The sequence below is a fragment of the Lygodium microphyllum genome, chromosome 28, assembly GCF_053477565.2.
Source record: "Lygodium microphyllum isolate KBCC chromosome 28, Lygodium_microphyllum_v1.1.10, whole genome shotgun sequence".
Taxonomy (NCBI): Eukaryota; Viridiplantae; Streptophyta; class Polypodiopsida; order Schizaeales; family Lygodiaceae; genus Lygodium; species Lygodium microphyllum.
In genome coordinates, this window is record NC_141162.1 from 82,919,173 (window position 1) to 82,943,733 (window position 24,561).

Here is a 24,561-nt window from a genome sequence, read left to right on the forward strand (position 1 = left end):
TATGAAATCATGCTGATCATGATTGTTTGGGACACTTTCAATCACACATGCAAAGGCCAACCTTGAGATTTCCAATACATAAACTTATCGTGTATGCGGGAAGACATCCAATCGAGCAAAGCTATAGGATCCACATCCATCCCTATGGGATAACCCAAGTATCAAGTAATCTCACCTTGAAGAACCACACCCCCTTGCCACCCCAAGTTATTCGATTCCCTCTCTATACAACTGATCAAAGTAGATTTCTATTCATTGATATACAAGCCCAAAGCAAGAAGAAAAAGCCTCCAAGTTGCCATGGCCCTTTCCAAGTTGGATTTTTCAACCTTAAGGAATAGAAAGGAATCATCAGCAAAAGATTGACCCAAAAGTTTTTCTCCATCGGAAAGAATCAATCCAACAATCTCTCCATCAATAGCCAGCTTATGCAAAGAGAGGCAAGACCATTGGATGTGTCACCAAAGGAAACAGTAAGGAGCTAAGAAGGCATCCCTAGCAAAGCGAGTAAGTAAGAGCAATCTCCTCAATCACTCCCCCATTTAGCATGATACACGGCACAGTATCAATGCTGATAGTATCAATAAGAGATATCATTCCAAGCCCAAAACCCATGGCAAACATAAAGTGTCATAGAAATGACCAGCTAACATGATCAAATGCCTTCTCAATATCCGGTTGAATTGTCACAACCTATTGGTCAAAGGCTTTTGCACAATCAATTCCCAATTGTACATTGAGAATATTGGGCATGATGTTGTGTCCCTTTATGAAACCATATTGTCATGGATGAATCAGTTGCAAGAAAACTTTTTGTAGTCTATTCGCAATGATCTTACAGAAAATTTTATAAAAGGATCCTATAACAAAGATGGGCCTCCACTGCTTTAAAGTTTGAGGCAAGGAGATCTTAGGTAATCGGCAAAGCACTCCGATCTTCCAATCTGAGGGCATGCAACCTGACCACCAAACTTGTTGATAAATACAAGCCAATGGTTCCTTAAGTTGATCCACATATGTTGAGAATAATTCATTAGGCAAGCCATCACAACTAGGGCTTTTCCTACAAGACAAATGAGACGACAACTCCTCAACCTCCTCCTCAATGATATCGACGTCCTTAAAATCTATACATTTAGGTTTCACTTGGTCACAAACCATGCACATAACATAATCGCAAGTGGCATGAACCACTTCAATAAGAATTACTTGAGAACCCAACAAAGATTTATAATACTAGAGGCACATTTGTATGATAGAACAAGGCTCAATGTGTTAGTCATTTCCTGGACAGCTGGACAGTACGGACGTCAGCGCCATGTCAGCAGGTGCCACATCAGCACCTGCAGTCAGCCAGATTTGCTATGCAGTCGGCCAGATTTCCTGCAGTTGGCTGCATTAAATGCAGCCGACCTAGTGCTGGGATTTTCTATTTTTCGGCTATTTATAGCCTGTTTGGTGGCTCACTCCAAGATTCATTATTCAGATTCTGATCTTGAAGATCTCTTGGCTGAGACAGACTGTGCTCGGGCTGACGGGGATCGAGGTCATCAAGTCGGAGGCATACGCAGATATTTCCTCTACCCCCTTGTGTATCTTTGCACTCTTATACAGCATACTACACCGCACATTTTCTGCGTTTACACACACTCTCTCTCTCTCTCTCTCTCTCTCTCTCTCTCTCTCTCTCTGTGTGTGTGTGTTCACTCTCTCTCAGTCTTTGTCCTAAGCTTCCACATCGCTGCACTCTGACATGGTATCAGAGCAATGAAGATGGACTGACTGAGGGCTGAACCTATCTGAAGAGGAGATTTCAGCGCGACACAATGCTGCATTTCCAGGTTTCAAGAGCGAGCAGGAGGGCTACGCATCGGATCAAGGCTGAAACGAGCGTGGGTGTGCGGAAAAGGAGTCTAATCGGTGAATTTGCTGCAGGTTATTGCTATTCGAAGAGGAGGAAGGCTGCGTCTGAGGCCTTCCATTGCAAATTTTACCTTTTCATCGCCTCCGGCGGGTGAAAAAGGTTTGGGCAGCAGAGGAATCAGTCTTAGAAGGCTGCGTTTTCACTGTCAGAGGGGGCTGCTTTTGCGTTTGTGCAGGTATTGCAGGTTAACATGTCTTCAAAGATTGATTTGGAGTTCCAGGTGATCATGGACAAGAAGGTGCCTGTCCTACCGGCTCTTCCAACGGATCAAAAGCTTGATGGTGTCAATTACCGCATCTAGCGGGTGATGATGTTGGCCATTTTAGAGTCTTATGATTTGGCGGAACAAGTGATGGAGGAGATTAACAGGCCCTCGGTGAGAGATAAGTCCAAACTCTCTTCCAATGCTCGTGCGGAGTTGACCAAGGCCCAGTCTCATTGGGACAAACTGAATGCCAGGATTTGATCTTTTCTGTTTCTGTCTTGCACCACAGCCGTGACAGCTCACATCGAGCACTTGAGTGGCTCGTGAGATATGGCTTGAGCTCGACCAAATGTACAACCGGATGACCCTGATGAAGAGGGTTTCTTTGGAGGTGCAGATACAGACTTTGTCCATGAATAAGTCTTCTTTACTTCGGAAACACATCAACAAGCTTCGGCAACTTCAGATGCAGGTTCAAAATGCGGGGAAGCCTATTTCTTCCGAAGACATAATGATCACTTTACTATCCCAGTTGCCGCCACGATTCGGTACTTTTTATTCCGCTCTTATTACTTCAGGGCGGAAGTCCACTCTTCGGTGGAAAGAGTTGGTTCCTATGGTCTTGGACCAGGAGGAACAATTGAAGGGACAGAATGCTTCCAAATCAGAGACATTGGTTGGTCAAGCCTCTCAGAAGAAGGGGAAGGACCAAAACAAGAAGAAGGAGGACAACAAATCCAAGAAGGACAAGGAGAAGAAATCAACTTGCCATATTTGTGGCAAGACCGGTCACTGGAAGAAGGATTGCCCCGACAAAGACAAGAAGGATACCAAGAAGAAGGACACGAAGGACTCTGGAGCAGTGGCTGCACCCTCATCAGCTACTTTTCTACACTTAGCAGTCATTGAGGACTCTACGCCGACAACTTCTGGTGCTGCGATGACAGCTCCCCAGGCTCGAGAGTGGATTGTGAACAACGGTGCCTCACGGCACATGACTCCTTCTTCCGTTGGTGTTGCCCATTTGCGACCTTCGCGTAAGCAGATTCTCATTGGAGACAACTCTTTTGTGTCTATTGCTGCGCAAGGTGAGATGCAACTTATTCTAGATGGACATGGTGGTACCCACACCTCTAAGGTGTTGCATGTGCCAAGATTGGGGTATCATTTACTTTCGGTTCATAAGATTTGTGCTCTTGGTCTCTTGGTGGAGTTTGACAGTGATACTATTCGAGTCCTTGATCGTGGATCGAGGAAGGTTCTCTCTACATGGTATGAGGATAATGGAGTCTACAAATTGAAGTCTTCTTCAGCTCTTATTTCTCTTCTTCTTACTTCTCAGACACAGTCCGAGCTATGGCATGCTCGATTTGGCCACCTGAACTACGAGTACCTTCGGAAGGCGTCGTGAGGATCCTTTATCAGAGGCTTGCCGGGCATAGTGGTGAGCCATCAGCCATGTGTCTCCTACATTCGTGGGAAACTGCATCGAGATGCGATTCCTAACAAAGCTTCTAGGCGGTCTACTTCACCCATGGAGCTTGTATCTACGGATCTTTGTGGTTCGATGAGGACCGAGTCCCTGAAGGGGAGCTTGTACTTCATGTTGATCGTAGATGACTACAGCAGGATGACTTGAGCCTATTTCTTGACTTTGAAGTCGGAGGCTTTCTTTCATTTCAAGGATTGGCTTCTCTTTGAGGAGAACCGTTCTGGCCGGCGACTGAAGACCTTGCGTTCAGACAAGGGAGGTGAATTTATGTCTAATGAGTTTGCTCGTTTTTGTGCAGATAGGGGCATTCACCAAGAGTTTGTTAACACCAACACTCCCCAAGAGAATGGCATTTTGGAGCGGAAGAACCGAAGTGTAATCGAGACGGCACGCACCATGATGGAGCACCGACAGATACCTCAGTTTTTGTGGGCCAGGGCAGTGGCTACCGCAATTCAGATCCTTAATCGACTCCCACTTCGGCCATTGACAGGATGACACCTTTTGAGGCTTATTTCGAGACTAAGCCTGATGTCTCTTATTTCATGATCTTTGGGTGTGGTGCTTATATGCACATTCCGAAGACGCAGCGTGATAAGTTCGAGCCGGCTTCCCGATGACAGGTTTTTGTTGGCTATAGCTCCCAATCCCAAGGTTATTATTTATTTGATCCTGTTAAGCGCGATGTCTACACGAGCTGAGATGTGCGATTCGTGGAAGTACCGGCCACAGAGGGGGGTGAGGAGCACCCCGTCCTTGGAGATCCAGGGGAGAGTAAGGCTCCCGAGACAGTTCCTTTGGGGCCAGAGCCTCTTGATGGAGATTCTTCTTCGGATTCAGAGTCTTCTCTTCCACCGGCCACCCCCGAGGAGCTTCCGCCGGTGGATGTTCCTGAGTCTTCAGCAAATGGAGAGCAACGAGGAGAGGTTCATCCTCCTCGTTGGGCCCATGACACCCTCTGAGATTCAGGGATCGAGGGGGTCCCTGAGGAGTGGGAACCGCAGGATGGACCGTGGAGGTCACGGAGGAACCAGGCACATTCTTCGAAGCTTGTCTACTCCAACTATTATTTATTGACCCATATTATGTAGAATCGAGAGCCCACTTTAGTGAAGGAGGCTTTGCAGTCTAATCATTGGTGAAAGGCCATGGAAGCCGAGTTGGAGGCTATTGAGAGGAATGGCACTTGGTCTCTTGTACCTCGTCCCTCTCACAAGAAGGTGATTGGTGTCAAGTGGGTCTTCAAGACCAAGTACCTTAGCGATGGTTCTTTGGACAAGCACAAGGCTCGCCTTGTTGCTAAAGGTTTTGCTCAGCGCCCAGGCATTGATTTCCATGATACTTTTGCCCCCATTGCTCGTATGGCGACTATTCGAGCTATTTTTGCCTTGGCTGCCCATAGGAGATGACCTGTTTATCAGTTGGATGTGAAGTCGGCCTTTCTAAATGGTGACTTGCAGGAGGAGATATATGTTGAGCAGCCTCCTGGCTTTGGATCCTTGGATGGAAAAGTTTACAGGTTGAAGAAGGCCTTGTATGGCCTCAAGCAGGCTCCACGTGCATGGAACGAGAAGATTGACTCATTTCTTCAGTCGAAGTTGGAATATCGGCGCTCCAAGGCCGATCCGCAGCTTTATGTGCACACTTCCGAGGTTGATCGTGTGCTGTTTGTATTATATGTTGATGATTTGATTTTGGCAGGGGATCATGCACAAAACGTCCGAGAGACCAAGACAGCTTTACATCAGGCATTCGAGATGACGGATTTGGGGCTTCTTCATTTCTTCTTGGGTCACGAGATTTATCAGTCTCCGAGGGGGATTTTCATCTCTCAGCAGAGGTACATTCAAGAGCTCTTGGTGAATTTTGAGATGGAGACTTGTCGGCCCATTACTACTCCTATGGATCTGAATTGGAAGGCCACTTCACACTCAGATTCTCCCGTGATGGATGCTTCACGCTACCGTCAGTTGATTGGATCCTTGATTTGGCTTCTCATCACTCGTGTTGATCTTTGTTTTACTGTGGGTCTTTTGGCAGGGTTCATGACCGAACCCAAACAAGTGCATTGGCAGGCTGCCTTGAGGACTCTTTGGTATTTGAGGGGGGCCTCTGACTTAGGGATTTCTTATCCCGCAGGTACAGATGCTACGGATCTGGTTCTTGCAGGTTGGAATGACTCGGATTGGGCTGGAGATGTGGACCATTGACGGTCTACCACAGGCTACTATTTTATCTTGGATACACGTGTTATCTCTTGGAGTAGCAAGAAGTAGCCCACGGTAGCCCTTTCTTCTCCTGAAGCGGAGTATTGGGTCGCGTCTTCCACCACATGTGAGGTTGTGTGGCTTCGGCGATTGTTGGAGGAGCTTGGCTGCCCCTAGACTCGTCCTACTCTTCTGCGGTGCGACAATGAGAGTTGCATTGCCTTGGTCCGGAATCCAGTATTCCATGCCCGGACGAAGCACATTGAGATCCAGTATCACTTCATTCGGGAGAAGCTTCTGGATGGGACCACTGATGTGGAGTATTGCAAGACGGAGGATAATCTTGCAAATTTGTTCATGAAGGCGCTTCCCCAGGTTCTTCTTCGGCAGCATTCCAAATCCCTCAGTCTTTTGACCCGTCCAGAATCTAAGAGGGGGTGTTAGACAGTCATATCCTGGACAGCTAGATAGTACGGACGTCAGTGCCAAGTGAGCAAGTGCCATGTCAGCACCTGCAGTCAGCCGCATTTCCTGCAGTCGACTGCATTAAATGCAGCAAACCTGGTGCTGGGATTTTCTATTTTTTCGGCTATTTATAGCCTATTTGGTGGCTCACTCCAGCATTCATTATTCAGATTCTAATCTTAAAGATCTGTTGGCTGAGACAAACTGTGCTCAGGCTGACGGAGATCAAGGTCATCCAGTCGGAGACATACATAGATATTTCCTCTACCCCCTTGTGTATTTCTACACTCTTATATAGCATACTACACCGCAGATTTTCTGCGTTTACACTGTCGCCTTTTCTCTCTCTCTCTCTTTCTCTCTGTGTTCACTCTCTCTCAGTCTTTGTCCTACACTTCCGCATCGCTGCACTCTGACACAATGACCACCTCATTTTGTGGATCCAACAAGCGCACAACATTCTCATGCATATATTTTTAGCGAAGCCTGTCATAAAACTAATGAGTTTGGCAATTACTATCACACAAGGCATCCAAACGGGCTAGCAATTTATATTTTGCATATTGCTCATCATGGAAAGCTTGCACTCTACATTCCAACTATTCGAAGTAAGTGGACATCTCATTAGAGGAGTCCTTGACTTGCTACACAGTGACAGTGTGTTCCAACAGGAATTGAAATGCTGTAATTCAGTATTAAATGCAAATGCTTGCTGAATTTCATAAACTCTAGACAAAGCTCATGAATTATTCCAAAAGATTGCGTAAGCATCCAACCCCTCAAATATAGCCTATCTATCAAAGAAAGCTATCAATTGTGTCATGTATTCCAAGGACTAATTGTGCAACAAGGACTGGTTGAATCTCTTTTTTTTTTTTTCGTAATAGGTAATTGTATTAATCACGAAAAAATACTAGATTACAATATTATAAGATGCAAGATGGCTCTCTCTCTCTCTCTCTCTCTCTCTCTCTCTCTCTCTCTCTCTCTCTCTCTCTCTCTCTCTCTCTAAAAGTCACAACAAAGAAGTGGCAGAAATTGCCATATGCCAAGGAACTTCCCGGATAGAGGATCAATGTATTGGATGAGATCTCACTATCAATGCAGAAGACCTTTCAGCTTAGCAAGGTGTCTCGACACCCTAGACACGGAATCAAAAACAAAAGCATTCCAAGTTATCCAATTATGCCAATAGCCCTACAAATGTAGAAAATAAAACATAAACTTCATAATCAGTTGTGTCGAACTCGGTATTTAGGTCAAGCAAAGACCCAATCAAAGGGATGCAACAACGTGCCAAGCACGGCTCTCCAAATGCCACACAAGAGGGTCCAAATTTTCCCAAGGGGCACGAAAGAAAATGATGGAAAGAAGATTCCACACCGATGAGACAAAAAAGCAATTGCCATTGGAAATCTAGCCTTTTACAAGTATCACGGCAAGAGGAAGTCCCCCAACCATGCACGCCAAAGAAAGACTTTGCATTTGTATGGAGTCTTGTTGACCCAACCCTCCATGATAGTCATTTTCCACAAATCTTGAGATTTATGCAAGCCCCAAACAAGATTAGCCTTGGTGGCCAACCAATGGTGGTCTTTAATCATAAGGTAATATACTTTATTTGCCAAAGCCTTTTCCAGGTGGAGTCGACCTACAAGGTCCCAATGTTGCCATGGACGATCACAAGACATGAAAGGGCTCTCTAGGCCACAAACTGCAATGCAATCAAAAGTTGGTGCCACAAGTCCCTATATCCTCCAAAAACCACTTGGCGATGGAAAAAGACATCAACTCCCTTCAATTGTCTAGAGTGTCGTCAAAGACAAAAGATAGACCCAGTCATGCCATGCAATTAAACTTGGGACGATCTTCTTACTTCCCATCCCACAAAATTAGCTTGGGCACCGCCAATTATTCAATCTAAAAGGAGTTACCAACCACGCAATCCTCCATTGGATGCCACATATGCCACCAGGACCTCCAGATGGTCATATTGCCCTAAACTACACCTCGCTCTTCCAAAAAGAAACGGGGAAAAAAGACCCAAGGGTGTTGAACCTTGCATATTGCGCAAAAGAGGGACTGTCAAAGAGCAACCATGTGAGTGTACACATCCAAAATAGCCCTACCACCCACACTTTTAGGAGTGCAACCGTGGCTCCACAAAATCCACGAGATGCCAGCATGCAAAGTGTCCTTTTTCCATAGCATAAAGTGAGTGTGTCCAGTAAACACCCTTAAGATAGTAACAATCCAAGGCAAGAGTGGTAATAGTGAGAGCGGGGACCATGATGGACTTTGCCACTTTAAGGTGGACATGAAATGACCAAGCCTACGATTTCTAATAAAGAATTTTGGCCTTCAATCTCTAGGAAATCCATTGTAGCAATTGCTTCGGCTGAACGTCAATGCCAAAGGGGATAGCCTAGATCCCTTGCAACACTAGCACAAGGAATCACCATTCCTTGCCATTGTAATGATTGCAAATCCAATTCAGTACACATAATGAGGGAGGATTTGGCTACATTGATATGAAGACCAAAGGCCAACCCAAAAAGCTTCCATACGTCCAATCCCTTACAGAGGTTATCCCGGTCTACTTTGAGAACCACAAAGGTGTCATCTGCCAATGATTGTAATTGTGTGTGTGTGTGTGTGTGTGTGTGTGTGTGTGTGTGTGTGTGTGTGTGTGTGTGTGTGTGTGTGTGTGTGTGTGTGTGGAATTAGGTGATTAAGTAATATAACCTTGAGACCCAAAGGTGATGGCCTGGTGGTATTTTAGTTGTGAAGTATGTCTCAATGCGATCAAGCTTTGTTGTTCATCCACTTGCAAGCTATTCTATCTGCATATAGAAACAATATTAACATCTTGCACACACTCTCAGCAAATATTTGAAGGGGAGGAACTCTCAGCAAATATTTGAAGGGGAGGAATCCTGCATAATGGGCGTTCTAGGGCTGTCCACGCCTTATCTTGGATAAAATTAATATAAATCAGAGATGAACAAGGCTAAATACCTAATGTGATATCCTCAAGAGACAAAGACACGTCAATGCAAACATCAAAATGCTTCTCAAGTCTATCAAAAACTTTAATTTGGAAAATGAAGTGAAAGCTAGTGCATGTCATGATCCACTGTATCTAAATGCTGTAAACACTAAAGAAGTGAGGGCACAAACAACTCAAGTTGAGGCAAAGGCGTACCCCATAATCTTCCTGGGAAAGATGCCGTGCTATCAAGAGATTTAAAAGAAACGACAGCAATCTAGAAGACATCTGTGAAACTGTACAGCGAAAAAGACATTGATGTCAACTTTGCTTTTCTTGTTTGCGGGAAATGAGAAGGAAAATCGATCTATGGAAGATCTGATGCGGTGGACTTACTCATGAGATGAAAGAAGGTGTCAAGGAGCGCTGAGCTTTCCTCCATCTGATGTTCCCTCGCAAAGAACTGGCTTGTCTTCCTTGTAGTTGCTGGTATTGGTGCGTGCTAGTTGCTACTGCCGGATCGGTTGATCTCCTCCTGTCCGGGCGCTGTCCCGCTCTTCACTTTCTTGCCATGACGCAATGAAGAAGTAACGTTTTAAGTCGGGCTTACGAACTGCGTCATTGCATGTTTGGACGATGGTGGCCACTGGCCAATTGTGTCCGCCATTGAAGCAGCGCGTGTCAAGGGACTATACTATATATTTTATTAATCAACAAAGCATGTGTTAATGATTAAAGCTGTTTAAGCACTTCAAAATAGGTTCTCATAACACATCATCATACTCAATATCTGAAATATCAGAGGTCCTCTGCCCTTGGCATTTAAATTCTTGTGGCTACCCCTCATGGTTTAGAGGAACTATTAAAGGCATCTCTGTGCACAATGGAAGAAATCAGGTTCAATTCCCAAGGATGGATAGGTGGATTTCAAGCACTACCAGTATAGGGCATTCTGAAGGTATATAATCACCTACCATGAATGACATAGGATTTTTTTAATAAAATTAATGTGAGTGGTGTTTCTAACGCAGTATTTTATTAGCAATTAAAACATTTTACATTATAAGGTATTCTTCATATAAAAAGAGTGTTAATACATACATGCATGCACATGCACACACACACACACTCTCTCTCTCTCTATGCAACATACAATGGCTATTAATATGTCAATAAAATAGTAATACCTATACATTTCTCACAATATACTATCTTATATGTATTATATTGTACATTTTAATAGTACGATATCATATAATATGTATTCACTATAATATTCATATTTTAATAAGGTATGATTAGTATGTGAGATTCCCACCTCATACAGCTACTCGTCATTCCCAGTGGTTCCATGACCAAGTCCAAGGCCTATGTGATAAGAATATTAATATAAAATGAAACATATTTTTGTTATAATAAGTTATACTTTATAATGTGTATATAATAATATAATATTGATATAACATATATATAATATTTAAATAGTATAATAATATCAAAAAATATGTAAATATATAATAATACCAATATTATATATATATTTATTATATAAAATAATTTATTAATCATATAATAGTATATACTACATAATATGTATCATGAATGTAGTGATTGAAACTATCTTAATGGTATATATAATACATTTATTATCTATGTTTTAAAGTTAAAATGTATTATATAAAAATTTTAAAATTTACTTTAAAAGCTAAAATGTTTTTATTCTCAAATCATATGTAAAATAATTGAGATCCTTCTAAAATAAAATGTCAATATTAATGTTCTAATAGCACATTTTTTCTTTTAAAAATCAATTAATTTTAAACATTAAAATATTATTTATCATTGTATTAATTTTTTTTAATTATATCATTTATAATATTTTAATCAATCTTTTAATATAAAAATACATATCAATAATCATTATTATAAACAAAATGCCACATCTGTAACTTTCCAAAGGGAACATGTTTCCTCAACTTTGTGTAGATCCAAGAGCATAAATGCACATAACAACTCTAACCAATGCACAGAAAGCTTTCTACACCTAAACTAATCCACAAAAGAGATTGAATAGCCTCTAACTCCCTTACTTCCTACCTAAATCCAAGCGTCGATTCAAAGTAGAACTCCTACTTCATTGCTCGGTTTAAAGCATGCAAGCACTCGAGGCATGAATCCATTAGTCCCGATAGCATCAGAACCAAAATCCAAGCACCAGTTTGGAGCTAAAATCCTATTGCGTCGCTCAATTTACAGCATGCAAGACTTAAGGTTTGAATCCGTTAGTCCCGGCAATAGAACCAAAATGTGGGAGCTCCCTTGGAAAAATTTATATTTTAAGATTAGCTTTATCAGCTCTATATTTTTGAATCATCTATTTTAAACATTATTTTATTATGTATTTCAAATTATAGTACAATATGCTTAAATTTATGTGCATATGTACGCATATATTGTCTGATATGTGTGAGAGTATGTGTGTTTTATACGTGTGTGTCCATTCTCTCTCTCTCTCTCTCTCTCTCTCTCTCTCTCTCTCTCTCTCTCTCTCTCTCTCTCTCTCTCTCTCTCTCATGCAAGACACAAGTATATAGCAAGACCGTATGGTAAAATTACTCGTATCAATTACATAAATTACTCAAGTTACAAGCAGCCTCTTGGACCAATAGCTTTCATTAGAATAATATCGATCCAAACTTTGTGTGTGTGTGCGTGCACTTGCACATATATATGTGTATACGTGTAAGTATGTGGGTACATATTTATATGTGTGAATCTATTTATGCGGTCTCATAAATGCATATCCTCTCTCTCTCCCTCTCATCATTTTTATTTTCTCACCTTTTTTTTCTTCCCCCCTGTCATCCTTCTTCACCTCATATGTGTACATGTGTATGCATGTATATATATATATGTATGCATGTGTATACATTGCATGTATATGTATATGTATGTATGTGTTTGTGTGTGTGTGTGTGTGTGTGTGTGTGTGTGTGTGTGTGTGTGTGTGTGTGTGTGTGTGTGTGTGTGTACGCACATGTGCATGTCTACAAATGTGATCCAACTTGCCTAAGCATTCAGTGTTGTACAACTCATTTAGGAGAGAGGATGAAGACTAAGGAAGAGCATAGACCAAGTTGCACTTGAAGCCCATGAGAGAACCTAGTACATGCTCTCTCTCTCTCTCTCTCTCTCTCTCTCTCTCTCTCTCTCTCTCTCTCTCTCTCTCTCTCTCTCTCTCTCTCTCAGCCCGTTAGTACCATATAAAACCTCTTTAATCTATATTTGGCCAAGACTATCTTTGATTGGTAGGTCACACAGAACCATCTCTAAAACTCATCCCCTATTGATAGATGACATTTAATCTATATTTAACTAGGACTATCTTTGATTGGTAGGTCACATAGAACCATCTCTAAAACTCATTTAGGAGAGATGATGAAGACTAAGGAAGAGCATAAACCAAGTTGTGCCCTTGAAGCCCATGAGAGAACCTAGTACCTACTCTCTCTCTCTCTCTCTCTCTCTCTCTCTCTCTCTCTCTCTCTCTCTCTCTGTGTGTGCCCATTAGTACCATATAGAACCCCTTTAATCTATACTAGCGTTCCGCACGCGCTTCGCGCGCATAGAACGCTGGGCCGCTTCGCTGCCTCGAAGCGGCAAGCGAAGTTGCCACTACCCGGCAACTTCGCTCAACAATCCATTTCTTATCTTTCTCTCTCCTCTTTTTCCTCTCTCTCTCTCTCTCTCCCCCCCAAATTCCCTGTCTAATTTTCTCTCTATCTCTCTCTCTTTCTTTGCCTTCTATTTTCGTTTATTTTTTTCCTCTCCCGGTTCTCTCTCTCTCTCTCCTTTTTTCTCTCTCCGCTTTTCTTCTCGCTCTCTCTCTCTCTCTCTCTCCTTTTATTCTCCCCCCTCTCTCCTCTCTTTTCATTCTCTCTCCCTCTCCTCTTTTTTCCTTTTTTTATTATTCTCTCTCTCTCTCTTCTTTCTCGTTTTAAAATTTATCCTCTCTCTATCTCTCTTCTTTTCTTCTCTTTGCACTTTTCTTCTCTCTCTCTCTCTCTCCCTCTCTTTTCATTCTCTCTTTCTCCTCTATTTTTTATTATCTCTCTCTTTTTAAATTTTATCTTTTCTCTCTCTATAATTCTCTCTACATGTTCTCTCTCTCTTCTTCTTCTTCTTTCGCTTTCTTTCCCTCCCCCCTCAGTCTCTCTTAAAATATATAAATTTTATCTCTTTTTTATATAATTCTCTCTATATGTTTATATTCTCTCTCTTTTCCTCTCTCTCTCTCTCCGTTCCCTTTTCTTCTTCTCCCCTTTCTCCTAATTTTCTTTTTTTTCTTCTCTTCCTCTCTCTCTTTTAAATTTTATATTCTCTCTCTCTCTCTCTCTTCCCCCTCTCTCCTCTCTCCCTTCCTCTCTCTCTCAAAAAAGTATTCTTCTCTTTTCTCTTTTCTCTTTTTATCTTTTTTCCTTTTTCTCCATCTCTTTTCTATTTTCTATTTTTTCCCATCTCTCTTCCTCTTTTCCTCTCTCTTCTTATTATTATTATTATTCTTCTTCTCTCTCTCTCTCTCTCTCTCCCCCTCTCCTCTCCTTTCCTTCTCTCTCCTCTTTTTTCTTTTTTTTCTTCTCTTTAAATTTTTGATTTTCTCTTTCTTTTGAATTTTATCTTTCCTCTCTCTATAATTCTCTGTGTTCAAATTCTCTCTCTTCTTCTTCTTATTTTCTCTCTCTCTTTCTCCCCCCTCTCTCCTCTCTTTTCCTTTTTATTTTCCTCTCTCTCTCTCTCTCTCTCTTAAATTTTATATTTCCTCTCTCTATAATTCTCTTTCTCTTTGTTCCCCTCCTCTCTCTCTCTCTCTCTCTCTCCCTCCTCTTCTTTCTTATTTGCTCTTTGTGTGTGTGTGTGTGTATCTCAAATTAAACTTTTTAATGTAAGCTTTTTGTTTAATTAAAATAAGGAGAGAGAGAGAGAGAGAGACAACCTAGGCCCTATGCATGAGAGAGAGGGGGGAGGGGGAGAAGAAAAATGTTTAATTAAAAAAAGACTATTCTCTTTCCTCTTTCTCTCCCTTCTCTCTCCGTCTTCTTCTTTTTATCATTCTTATTATTCTTCTTCTCTCTCTCTTTTATTCTATCTTCTTCTCAAAGTGTGTGAAAAACTATGTTAAAAAAACTTTAAATTAAAAAAAGCTTTTAAAATATTTAATTAAAAAAGTTTAAATTAAAAAGTTTAATCTAACTGAGAGAGAGAGAGAGAGAGAGAGAGAAACTTTTGATTTAAAAAGAAGTTTGAGTTAATTAAAGGAGAGAGAGAGAGAGAGAGAGAGAGAGAGAGAGAGAGAGAGAGAGAACCTAGACCCTACACATGAGAGAGAGGGAGAGGAGGGGGGAGGAATTTAATTAAAAAGGGAATGGGGAAAAGAAAGAGAGAGATTATAAGTGAGAGAGAGGGGAGGGGGTTTTAATTAAAAAAATGGGGGGGGGGGGGGGGGGGAGAAGGGGGGGAGGGGGAGGGGGGGCTTTAATGAAAAAAGGGAAGGGGAAGAGAAAATGAGATATTACACGTGAAAAAGAGAGGAGGGGAGGGGGTTTTGATTAAAGAAAGGAGGTTTGGAAAAGGTGGTAGGTTCGGGAAGCCCTTTGGAGGTTCGGGGCTTTCTGAACCTATAGCTAAAATAATATAGTAGTAAGATTAATTTGAGAGAGAGAGAGAACCTAGGCCCTACGCATGAGAGAGAGGGGGGAGGGGGAGAAGAAAAATGTTTAATTAAAAAAAGACTATTCTCTTTCCTCTTTCTTCCCCTTCTCTCTCCGTCTTCTTCTTCTTCTTCTTCTCTCTCTCTCTCTCTCTCTCTCTCTCTTTCAAAGTGTGTGACAAACTATGTTCGAAAAACTTTAAATTAAAAAAAGGTTTTAAAATATTTAATTAAAAAATTTAATTAAAAAAATTTAATCTAACTTATTTAATTAAAAAAAATTAATCTAACTGAGAGAGAGAGAGAGAGAGAGAGAGAGAGAGAGAGAGAGAACCTAGGCCCTACACATGAGAGAGAGGGAGGGAAGGGGGGAGGAATTTAATTAAAAAGGGAATGGGGAAAAAAAAGAGAGAGATTATAAGTGAGAGAGAGGGGAGGGGGTTTTAATTTTAAAAAGGGAGGTGAGGGGGGGAGGCTTTAATGAAAAAAGGGAAGGGGAAGAGAAAATGAGATATTACACCTGAGAAAGAGAGGAGGGGAAAGGGTTTTGATTAAAGAAAGGAGGTTTGGAAAAGGGGGTAGGTTCGGGAAGCCCTCTAGAAGTTCGGGGCTTTCCGAACCTATAGCTAAAATAATATAGTAGTAAGATTTGACCAATACAATCTTTGATTGGTAGGCCACATAGAACCATCTCTAAAACTCATCCCCCATACATAGATTTGAGTTATGTGTGCCAAAGAGAAGGAAACAAGACTAACCAACTTTGCTAAGAGCACTCATGCAGGTATCATTGTAATGGGCTTGATCATTCTCTTTTTCCTCCAACTAGGCTTCTTACCTATTGCATGTAAGGCACCATGTGGTAGCACTTTTTAATGCACACCAAGTTGCTTTTAACCTGCCATAATTATATGTCCTTTTGCCATGTTCTTGTGTCTCCAATGTTAAGGGACTTGCATTCTTAGAATCCAATTCATGGGTGATTGCTCTTTTTCTTTTTGACATTCAAAGGAGGGTTTGTATCACAATTTATCATAAAGGTTATATTTGCAACTCTAATGTGAGTCATGACCTTGAAGGCCAATAGAGTGATAGTTGGTGACTCAAGTTTTACACTCTATCTTAGTGACTTTGCTATTATGCCATGTCATAACCATAGCTCTTTTATGATGGTTTAATGTCACTTAATTAGACCTTCGTATGAACCCATTTGATTTTGAATGTTTTCAATGTTTTCTCTGCAATTCTTCATGTCTTGCACACCAAAATTTCAGCAATTTTTTTTTGTGAGATGCCATTGTAGGTACACACCATTGCTAACTATTCACAATTTGTTTCATGCTTTCTATTGCAATGTCAAACCTTCCCCATTTTATTGTCACTCTTCTTAGTACTTTACCCTAGGTTGCAAAAGTTTAAGGGCCAACAATCCAAATGTGAGGTTTCTAATATGTTAGAACTAAATGCATGAATGCCTAGTGATTTTGTAGGGTCTAGTACTTTGTTAGGTTTTGGTGACTCTCTAAAACACTGTGCTCAAATAGTATTGTTGCCACCATCTTGAGGGGGGATTGTGAGTCTAATAGTACATTGAATTGAGTACCTTTTGATCCCAAAAACACTTATCATTTTCAAGATCCATCAAGGGCATGATCATGGCCATTGTTGGCATTAATTCCTAAAGGTTTAAGTAACCAAGATCCATCAAGGGCACGATCCAACTTTAGTATCAATATTCCATTGGCCTAAGGTTAGAGATTTCAATCACTTTCTGTTGTAGCACAATAGTAACATAAGTTGTCTACATGGCATAATTGTATAAAACCCAAAAAGTTTCATCCCAAAGGATAAATTCTTCCTTCATATAGTAAGTTTGCTCCTAAAGGTAGTGGATAAGTTATCATAGAGTTAAGAGTATTTGGCCTCAAGGCTAAAGCTTTGAGTCAGTCGCAAAGTTAAAAGTCTCACTCTAAAGGCTAAATCTTTAGTATCATGACCTTCAACTCAGGTGTTTTATTTGGCCTTAAGATTAAAAATTTTAATTTTGATGTGAAATATTTCCTTTTGAGTTACCATAGTGCCCTAACTAGGTTTTACCTACATATATGTATATAATATACATCCACAACACACATCTGCACACATATACATACATATCATGTACAAGCTCTAAAGGTTTGAACTTTCTGTTAGGAGATAACTTTAGTCATAAAATTGGAAGATTTGGTCTCAAGGGTTAATCTTTTAGTCAATCTAAAGACTAAGGATCTTTGCCTAAAGGGTAGATGTTCTCTTTAGGATAAATCTAGGCTTGAATTTTCTGTGTGTTTCTTGTAGTAGCATAGAAATGCAAAAGAGTTGGGCCCACATGTTAAATCTTTTATTTTATTATGGTGTAACTCCAATAGTGTGGCCTGAGTGGCATAAAGCCACACAAGATTTGGCAAAAGGTACAAAATCTCCTCCGTGCAATGATATAACTCCTAAGCTTGGATACACCGGCTTAAATTATAAAGCTTCCTTTGCTTAAGGGGATAACTTTAGTCATGAAGCTAGTAGATTTGGTCTTTGGCTGAAATTATTAGTGTGATTTGGAGGTTAAAAGTCATGGTTGGAGGGCTCTTCTCTTACACTAAATGTTCAAATGTGTAGGCTCCAAAGTTTCTTTCCATGGAGTTTTGTACACCTACTTTAGCTTTCAATTGTCAAACTTATAGCATATGCATTAAATATCTTCATTGTCTCTAGCAAAAGTTTAAGTTTATAAGTTTTGTTGGTTTCTAGTAGTTGTTGTCCATCTAGCTAGAGAGATACATGTAGTTTGTGTTCATGATGTCTTCTTGGCAGGTGCATCTCTTAAAAACCCTACATATTACATGCTTTTAAGGTGTAATGCAAAGTTCCCTCTACTCACATCTTTAGAGGTAATAGAATGACCCCATTTCTTAAAAAAAGATATATTGTATTTTTTCGAAGTGTAATAAAATATTCTCTTTTGTAAGTGTAATCCTATAAATTTATCTAAATTTTATAAAAATGAAATAGCCCTCCCATTGAACTTTCTTGCACCTTTGGATGTTTCAAATGCGTGAGTTGCTCTCTTGGTGTTTTGAATCTTATGCATGCTTATACTTTTTGGATGTATACAGGGGAAGGGCATTTTCCTTTATGATTATGAAACTGAAGTGAATTACCCTACCTCTTGGTTTTATGTTTATAATTAAAGTTGTAATCTTGCAATGTGGTGATTCTTTGTGAATAGCAAACTACCAAATCTAGTACCTTCTTCTAAAAATTGTATTGTTTGGTTGCTTTCTCTTTTTCAAGGTGTTATTTATCAAGAGGATAACACATTCCTTCAGCAAGAAATTTACTCAGTATTTCTTTGCTTCATTGTATTGAAACCCATCTAAAAATAATGATATACTATGTGAGCTAGCTATTTGGAATTCATAAATTTTGATCTTGTCTCAAGGTTGGAAGTGCCTGTCAAAGCTATGTTCTTGATACTTATCCCTACATTATTGAACATAATAGAAGAGTAAGGAGTAATATGTACTATTTGCAATGCTAGCATGATTTTATGTTTTTATTTACCCTTGTATACTTGAAATGTATTTTTTATAAAAAAATATTAGAATATTAAAGTTCTCTCCTTTTATGATCTCAACAACCATTTTGTTTGCTTGTTTCTTTGTTGTAAGCTACTATTTATCAAGAGGACAATATAGGTCTCTAAAGCATACTCAAGATTTCTTTGGTTCATTTGACTGTAAGTGCTTTATACTCAATGCACATCTCAAAGTAAGTCAAATTTATGTGATTCAGTTGTCTTTAACTATAGGAATGTGAAGTAAACACAAATGGGTTGTTTAAGACCAAGTAGGAGAGCATATAACTACAATTATTGTAAGATATTTGTATGTAAAATACCATTTTCACTTAATGCATAAAGATATGCATTTTTAATGTTAATATTATACTAGAACAATGAGCTTTGTGAGCAATATGAAAGGCTTCACTACTATGAATTAGGAGAAGAAAATATGCTGCTCTAATGAAAACATTTCTCAAATCATGTGAATCAAGCTGGTTTGAAATATATACTTTGCATTCACCCTAGATGGGATTGTACAATGATGATTAACACATTGGCAATATGCCTTGTTTATGCAACAATTTCACTCGAACATATTCTTTGAATTTTCCCTGGATGGGATTGTGCAAGGATGATTAACACATTGGCAATATGCCCTTTTATGGAATAGTTTCACTCTAGCATTAGAACAAGTTTCTACAAGAAAAATGATAAGACTTATGGAAACAAGTAGAGTAGACATCATTAGACATAAATGTGGATGTTGTGCAAACAAAGACCACAATGTATATGTTGTTCTATCATTGATAGATCATACCAAAATCATTCTATGTGCAAGGCCTTTGCAACTACAACTTTTAACCATCATTGATGTATCAAATTTAGTCTCAATAATAACAAAGGTAATTGTTAATTGCAAATGGAAAATAAGAGTACAAATCTAGTGAAGGCCTAATGTGCTAGAAATAATCTTGGAAGGCTTAATCCTCTTGAGCCACTTAATGGAAGTAAGATAATGATTTGTTACTTTTGATGCTTTAGTTGATTTAAGTGGTAATAAAATAGGATTGACATGGAATATGAGAGAAGAAGAACCTTAGAAAACAACCATGCACTATTAAAAATAATAAAAAATATTCAATTATAGAGTCTCTATTATTCTTTGTTGGGGAGGAAAAAAATGCATTTAGCATTGTGGTTTGAAGAAGGTAGGGCAACAGACATTGCAATAGGGGAAGTGAATATAGGGATAGAGATGGAATCAAGCCTTAGCCCTAGCATTGCCATATCTAGGCCTATTCAATCCACTTGTATAAGTTTTTTTTCTTCTACTCCTTGTTGTGAGCAAGGGGGGAATAATGTTTATGTTTCTTTTGGTGTTGTTTATTTCTTAAACTCATTGTTTATTCTCACTCTCCACCCTTAGGTCTTAACCTCATGATATTAGCCAACCCTCTTCCCTTTAGCCATTCCATTAGAGCCCCAACCATCATTCTTGGCCCTTTCCTCTCAACCACACATTCTCCCTCCTCCTTAGTCGGCCCATAGTTTTAAGCCCTTAGTCCCACCCTCGTCCTCTCATTTCCTTCTCAACCACATTGCTCTCCAGCCTCCATTATGAAGAGGACCCTTGGACCATAACGTTGGCATAAAGGCACAAAGGCCCTCAACCTTGAGTTGGTCTACATGGAAATGCATTGACCCAAATCCAACCATTGCCTTAGATGCCTAGCATTCTTGCCAACCTCCCATGCCTAATCACTTGGCACTCAGCCCCAGGTGGATTTACCCCTCAGCTAGTTGACCATCTCTCAACTCAAGCCTTGGCCCTCACCACTCCCATGCTTGGCTTGTCATGGAAGTCACTAATCTATCATGGAAGTCCCATGCTTGGCTTGTCATGGAAGTCACTAATCTATCATGACTTGATTAGGGTTAGTGTTGTCACTTGCCTTTCTCCACTTAGTGTACCATGCAGGCCTTCACATGCCCCTTAGCCCAAGGTGTTTCATTGCCACCTTAGTGGGGCATGGCCCACAACCCTAATTAACTTGGCCTAAAAGATTTTGTTTGGCCCATGTTGACTACTTCCACCCCTTGGCCAAAAATCATGCCTTGTCCCACATGATCGCTGCATTACATTGTGGAGCTTAGACCTCAGTTACTTCATGCATGAATCTTACATATTGCCTATTGCTTCGGCATTGGATGAAAAATCAAGTCGTATTTGTTGTAACATGTTAATAAGTAAGTTGATCATCTTAAATGGCACAAATAATTGGAATGTTGAGATTCTACAAATTGGCATGTACCACCTATGCATCAAGAACAATTATTTCACTTTTCATAGCTCAATGTGAAAAAGTTGCTTTCTATGGTGCACGCTACATGTCATGTCCTTGCTGAGACTCTCAAGCCTTCTTTTAGTGTATCTGATATGAAATTTCATTGTATTTCTTATTCAACCATTTGAAAATGCTCTAAACATCCCTTGTTTTGTTCACTTGTGGTTTTGGTCTTCTTGTAAAAGAGTTTATAATTTTACACATAACAATTTATGACTGCATTCTCTCAACTAGGAAGACTCTAACCATTCCCATGTAGATGATAGATTGTCTTGTGCCAATCAGTAAAAGAGAGCTTCCTGTGCCAGGAAGAAAGAGACCATTGTCCTTGAATTAGTGCTGTGACAATAGACACCATGAGTCTAATCTTAAATTGCTTTTGACCATTCTAGAAACCCTTCTATATCACATATTAACTAAGGATATTGATGAGCACAGCCAACACTAGAAGTACCTTGTAAGGAAATCACACTCAAAGTACAAGTTTCAGAGAGAGCTTCTTCTAGACCCAACCTAGGGATAGGGTATACCACAAGGCCAAAACATTCACCCACTAATTTGTCAAATGATCCACCATCAATCCATCATGCTCACATGCATGCTAGGTTGATAACCCCCATAAACATTGAGAACCATAGTAGCACTTCTCATAATCATTTGTGTGTACATTAGATTAGCCTCTCACAATCATTACATAGGCTCACTTGCACACTAACCTCTAGGCTTAGGAATCAACTTCACTAAGGGGCACACTCATGACCTTAGGGCACCACTTCACCACCCATACACCTAGGTTCATACGCCACCACCTTGCTAGTAGAGAGGCCTAGTGAACTACTCACACAACTTGCACTACATAGGCACACTTGCCCACATTCGGCACATGATTCACACACACACTAGGAAAATAGCAAGGATACCTACATCTATCAAGATACATATACACAACCCTTACACAAGCCTTAGGATCATTATACAATTGGACACTCACCTTATATGGGTTTAGGCACTCCACATTTGGCACATAGACTCTCACATACACTTGGACACTCACCTTACATGGGTTTAGGCACTCCAAATTTGGCACATAGGCTTTCACATACACCCACTTATACAATAAATGCTTAGGCGTAAGCATTCAGGCCTCTAAAGGGCACTCATAGATCACAATCACTTAGTCACACCCACTTGCTAAGCGCTAGGTTTGCACATGCACTACTATAGGGCAAAGGCATACTAAGATGGATCACTATGGAACCTGAATAGTTGGGGTGTTATAGTCATTGGACATAGTTGGTATAACATTGAAAAGTGCAAAAAGATTTGGTGATAACATATTCATAAATTTGAACTTAAAAAAAAAAGAATGCCACATCAAAGTAGTGGTGTGGCTCAAAGTAACCAATCCCAAACTATAGCATACTCTCAACTATCTTGCATGTTATGCTCTCTTGACCTAAGGATCCTCTATGTAGTAGCTCTCCATTGCATGTATTCTCCTTCATGTGAGCACAACTGAGAACTATTATTAACTATTGTTTCGACTCAGCTTTCCTCACCTTTTTTGTAAGGCATCAAGAACTTCTATACTTGGTAAATAAACCATATGCTATAGGTAGAATTACTTGATGGTTTCTACTTCTATTGGAATATGGCTTCTTTGTGGTTGTATAGAAATGAAAGATAATCTTCTCGATGCTCACTTATTTAGAATACATCAAGAGGTCCAATACTTACTGAAAGCAAATTTAGCATTCCATTGGGGAAATGATATTATCAACATCTTGGAAAGAGATTGCTAGACTAACCAATCAAGAAGGCATGACATAACTCATCATCCTTTGATCGTCTCAATCCCACCAAATGATCACCAATAAATTATATATGTTAGGGTATGATGGTCTTCTTTGGAGACACATTTGTAGCCTAAGATTGAGAATGTGATACAAGAAGCATATAAAGTGATTTCATATGGCCATTTTGATGTAAATGCCATGGCCTAAGAAGGTTTTGCACTCCCATTTATGGTGGCAAACTCTATTGTTAAGGACGCAACTTGTTTCCTCAAACTACAATGAGTGCCAAAGAACTAAGTTGCCAATTCAAAATATAAAATGGAACTCTCCCTACTGATAGCCCACCAAACCCTTTGAGAAGTGGGGGATAGATTTCATGAGACCCATTAGCTTGATTGTACAATACTCTTAAGTGCACTACATTGTTGTGGCCATGGACTACATGACCAAATGGGTAGAGGCTTGAGCTGCTTGCAAGAATGATTCACAAACCATGGCAAGATTCTTATGGGAGCAAGTCATCTCCTGATTTGGTTGCCCTATCAAGATCATCACTAACCAAGAAACTCATTTCTTAAATAAAGTCTTTGAATACTTATAATCCATATTCCCAGTCTTGCATTATTAGAAAGTCTAGCCCATACAGTCCTCACGTAAGTAGCCCCTAGTCTTCACATTTGTTGCACAAATGATGAGAATGCACCAAAACTTGGGCTAATCTCCTAGTAGAACTAGAAAGCTTAACAAAAATATATTAGTAGCAACTCAGCCTCTACTTTTGTGACAAGGCCAAATAAAAGGCTTGATTTGATAAGCACATTAATAGCAAACCTTTAGAAAAGAAAAGGTAACCTAGTGCTTACATAGTTGATCAAGGGCTATGAACTAAAACTCAAACATTGAAGCCTTGGACCCTAGTACATCTATGTAATAAATAGGATAGACAATGAGTTGGAAACATTGGATGGCAACACTTTAACGGTAGTCGCATAAAAAGATATAAGCATCTAGGGTATCATTTGCAAAAGAAACTCATGAATAACCCTAATGTTCCAATCAAGTCCATCAAGATGACCAACAAACCTAGTACAAACAATCAGAGCAATGAACTCAACTTAATAATCAAAATTTGACCATGCCAACACACTTTAATGTCAAACCAGTTACCATCAATATCTTGGGATTAGAGGTTGAAGCCATAATACCCTTGGAATACCTCTACATCTCATTGGCAAGATTCAAAATCATGGTTGTAGATGCACTAATTGATGAGGGTTCCAATTAAAGCACGCTCCCTTATGGGTATTAGAAAGAGCTAAATCATCCCTAGCTATAAACAAAAAATGCCAAACGCATATAGAGGAAGACATTACTCTTTATTAAAAAGTTGAAATTGATGTTAATAGTGGATATTGAAAGCTTCCTCTCCTCCTTTATCTCTTACTAAATAGGGAAGAGATAGGAATTGAGATAATTTTAGGATGATTTTTCAAGTATTTAATGAACTATAACATCAACTACATTGATAAGTGAATTCAACTATAGTCTGCAAATACAAGAATCATCTCCACATTTAATAACAGAGACTTGACTATGGGGCACATGTTCCACCTACATGCCTGCAAAACCAAATTCAAGAAGTAATCCAAAACTAAGGAATTCAAGCAATAAAGCAACTCTCTGAGCTACTTTCTAGCAAAATAATACACATTGAGCTATGACATCACCACTGTCAATAGTTGCATCATAATCATGGACAAGTAGAATTGTGTTCTTAGTTTACTACAATACGACCCCACATATTGTGAGACCATGTATTTTATGTCAAGTATT

The 24,561-nt window shown here is 39.8% G+C and overlaps 1 protein-coding gene across 4 annotated transcripts in view; it reads right to left on the reverse strand.

Annotated features, from left to right (window-relative positions):
* The window catches only part of LOC148011687 (lipid transporter), a 104,695-nt gene extending 94,727 nt beyond the window's left edge, over positions 1-9,968 (reverse strand). Inside the window, exons 1-2 of one of the 4 annotated variants that reach the window (XM_087670257.1) lie at positions 9,679-9,968; positions 9,499-9,578 (exon numbers count right to left, since the gene is read on the reverse strand). In XM_087670257.1, the coding sequence (XP_087526383.1) occupies positions 9,499-9,578; positions 9,679-9,724 (126 nt within the window). In that variant the 5' untranslated portion in view covers positions 9,725-9,968. Of the gene's footprint in view, positions 1-9,038; positions 9,137-9,498; positions 9,579-9,678 lie in introns of those variants that run through there. The other 3 variants (XM_087670258.1, XM_087670261.1, XM_087670259.1) reach the window with 3 other exon arrangements.
* Between the last annotated feature and the right edge of the window lie 14,593 nt (positions 9,969-24,561).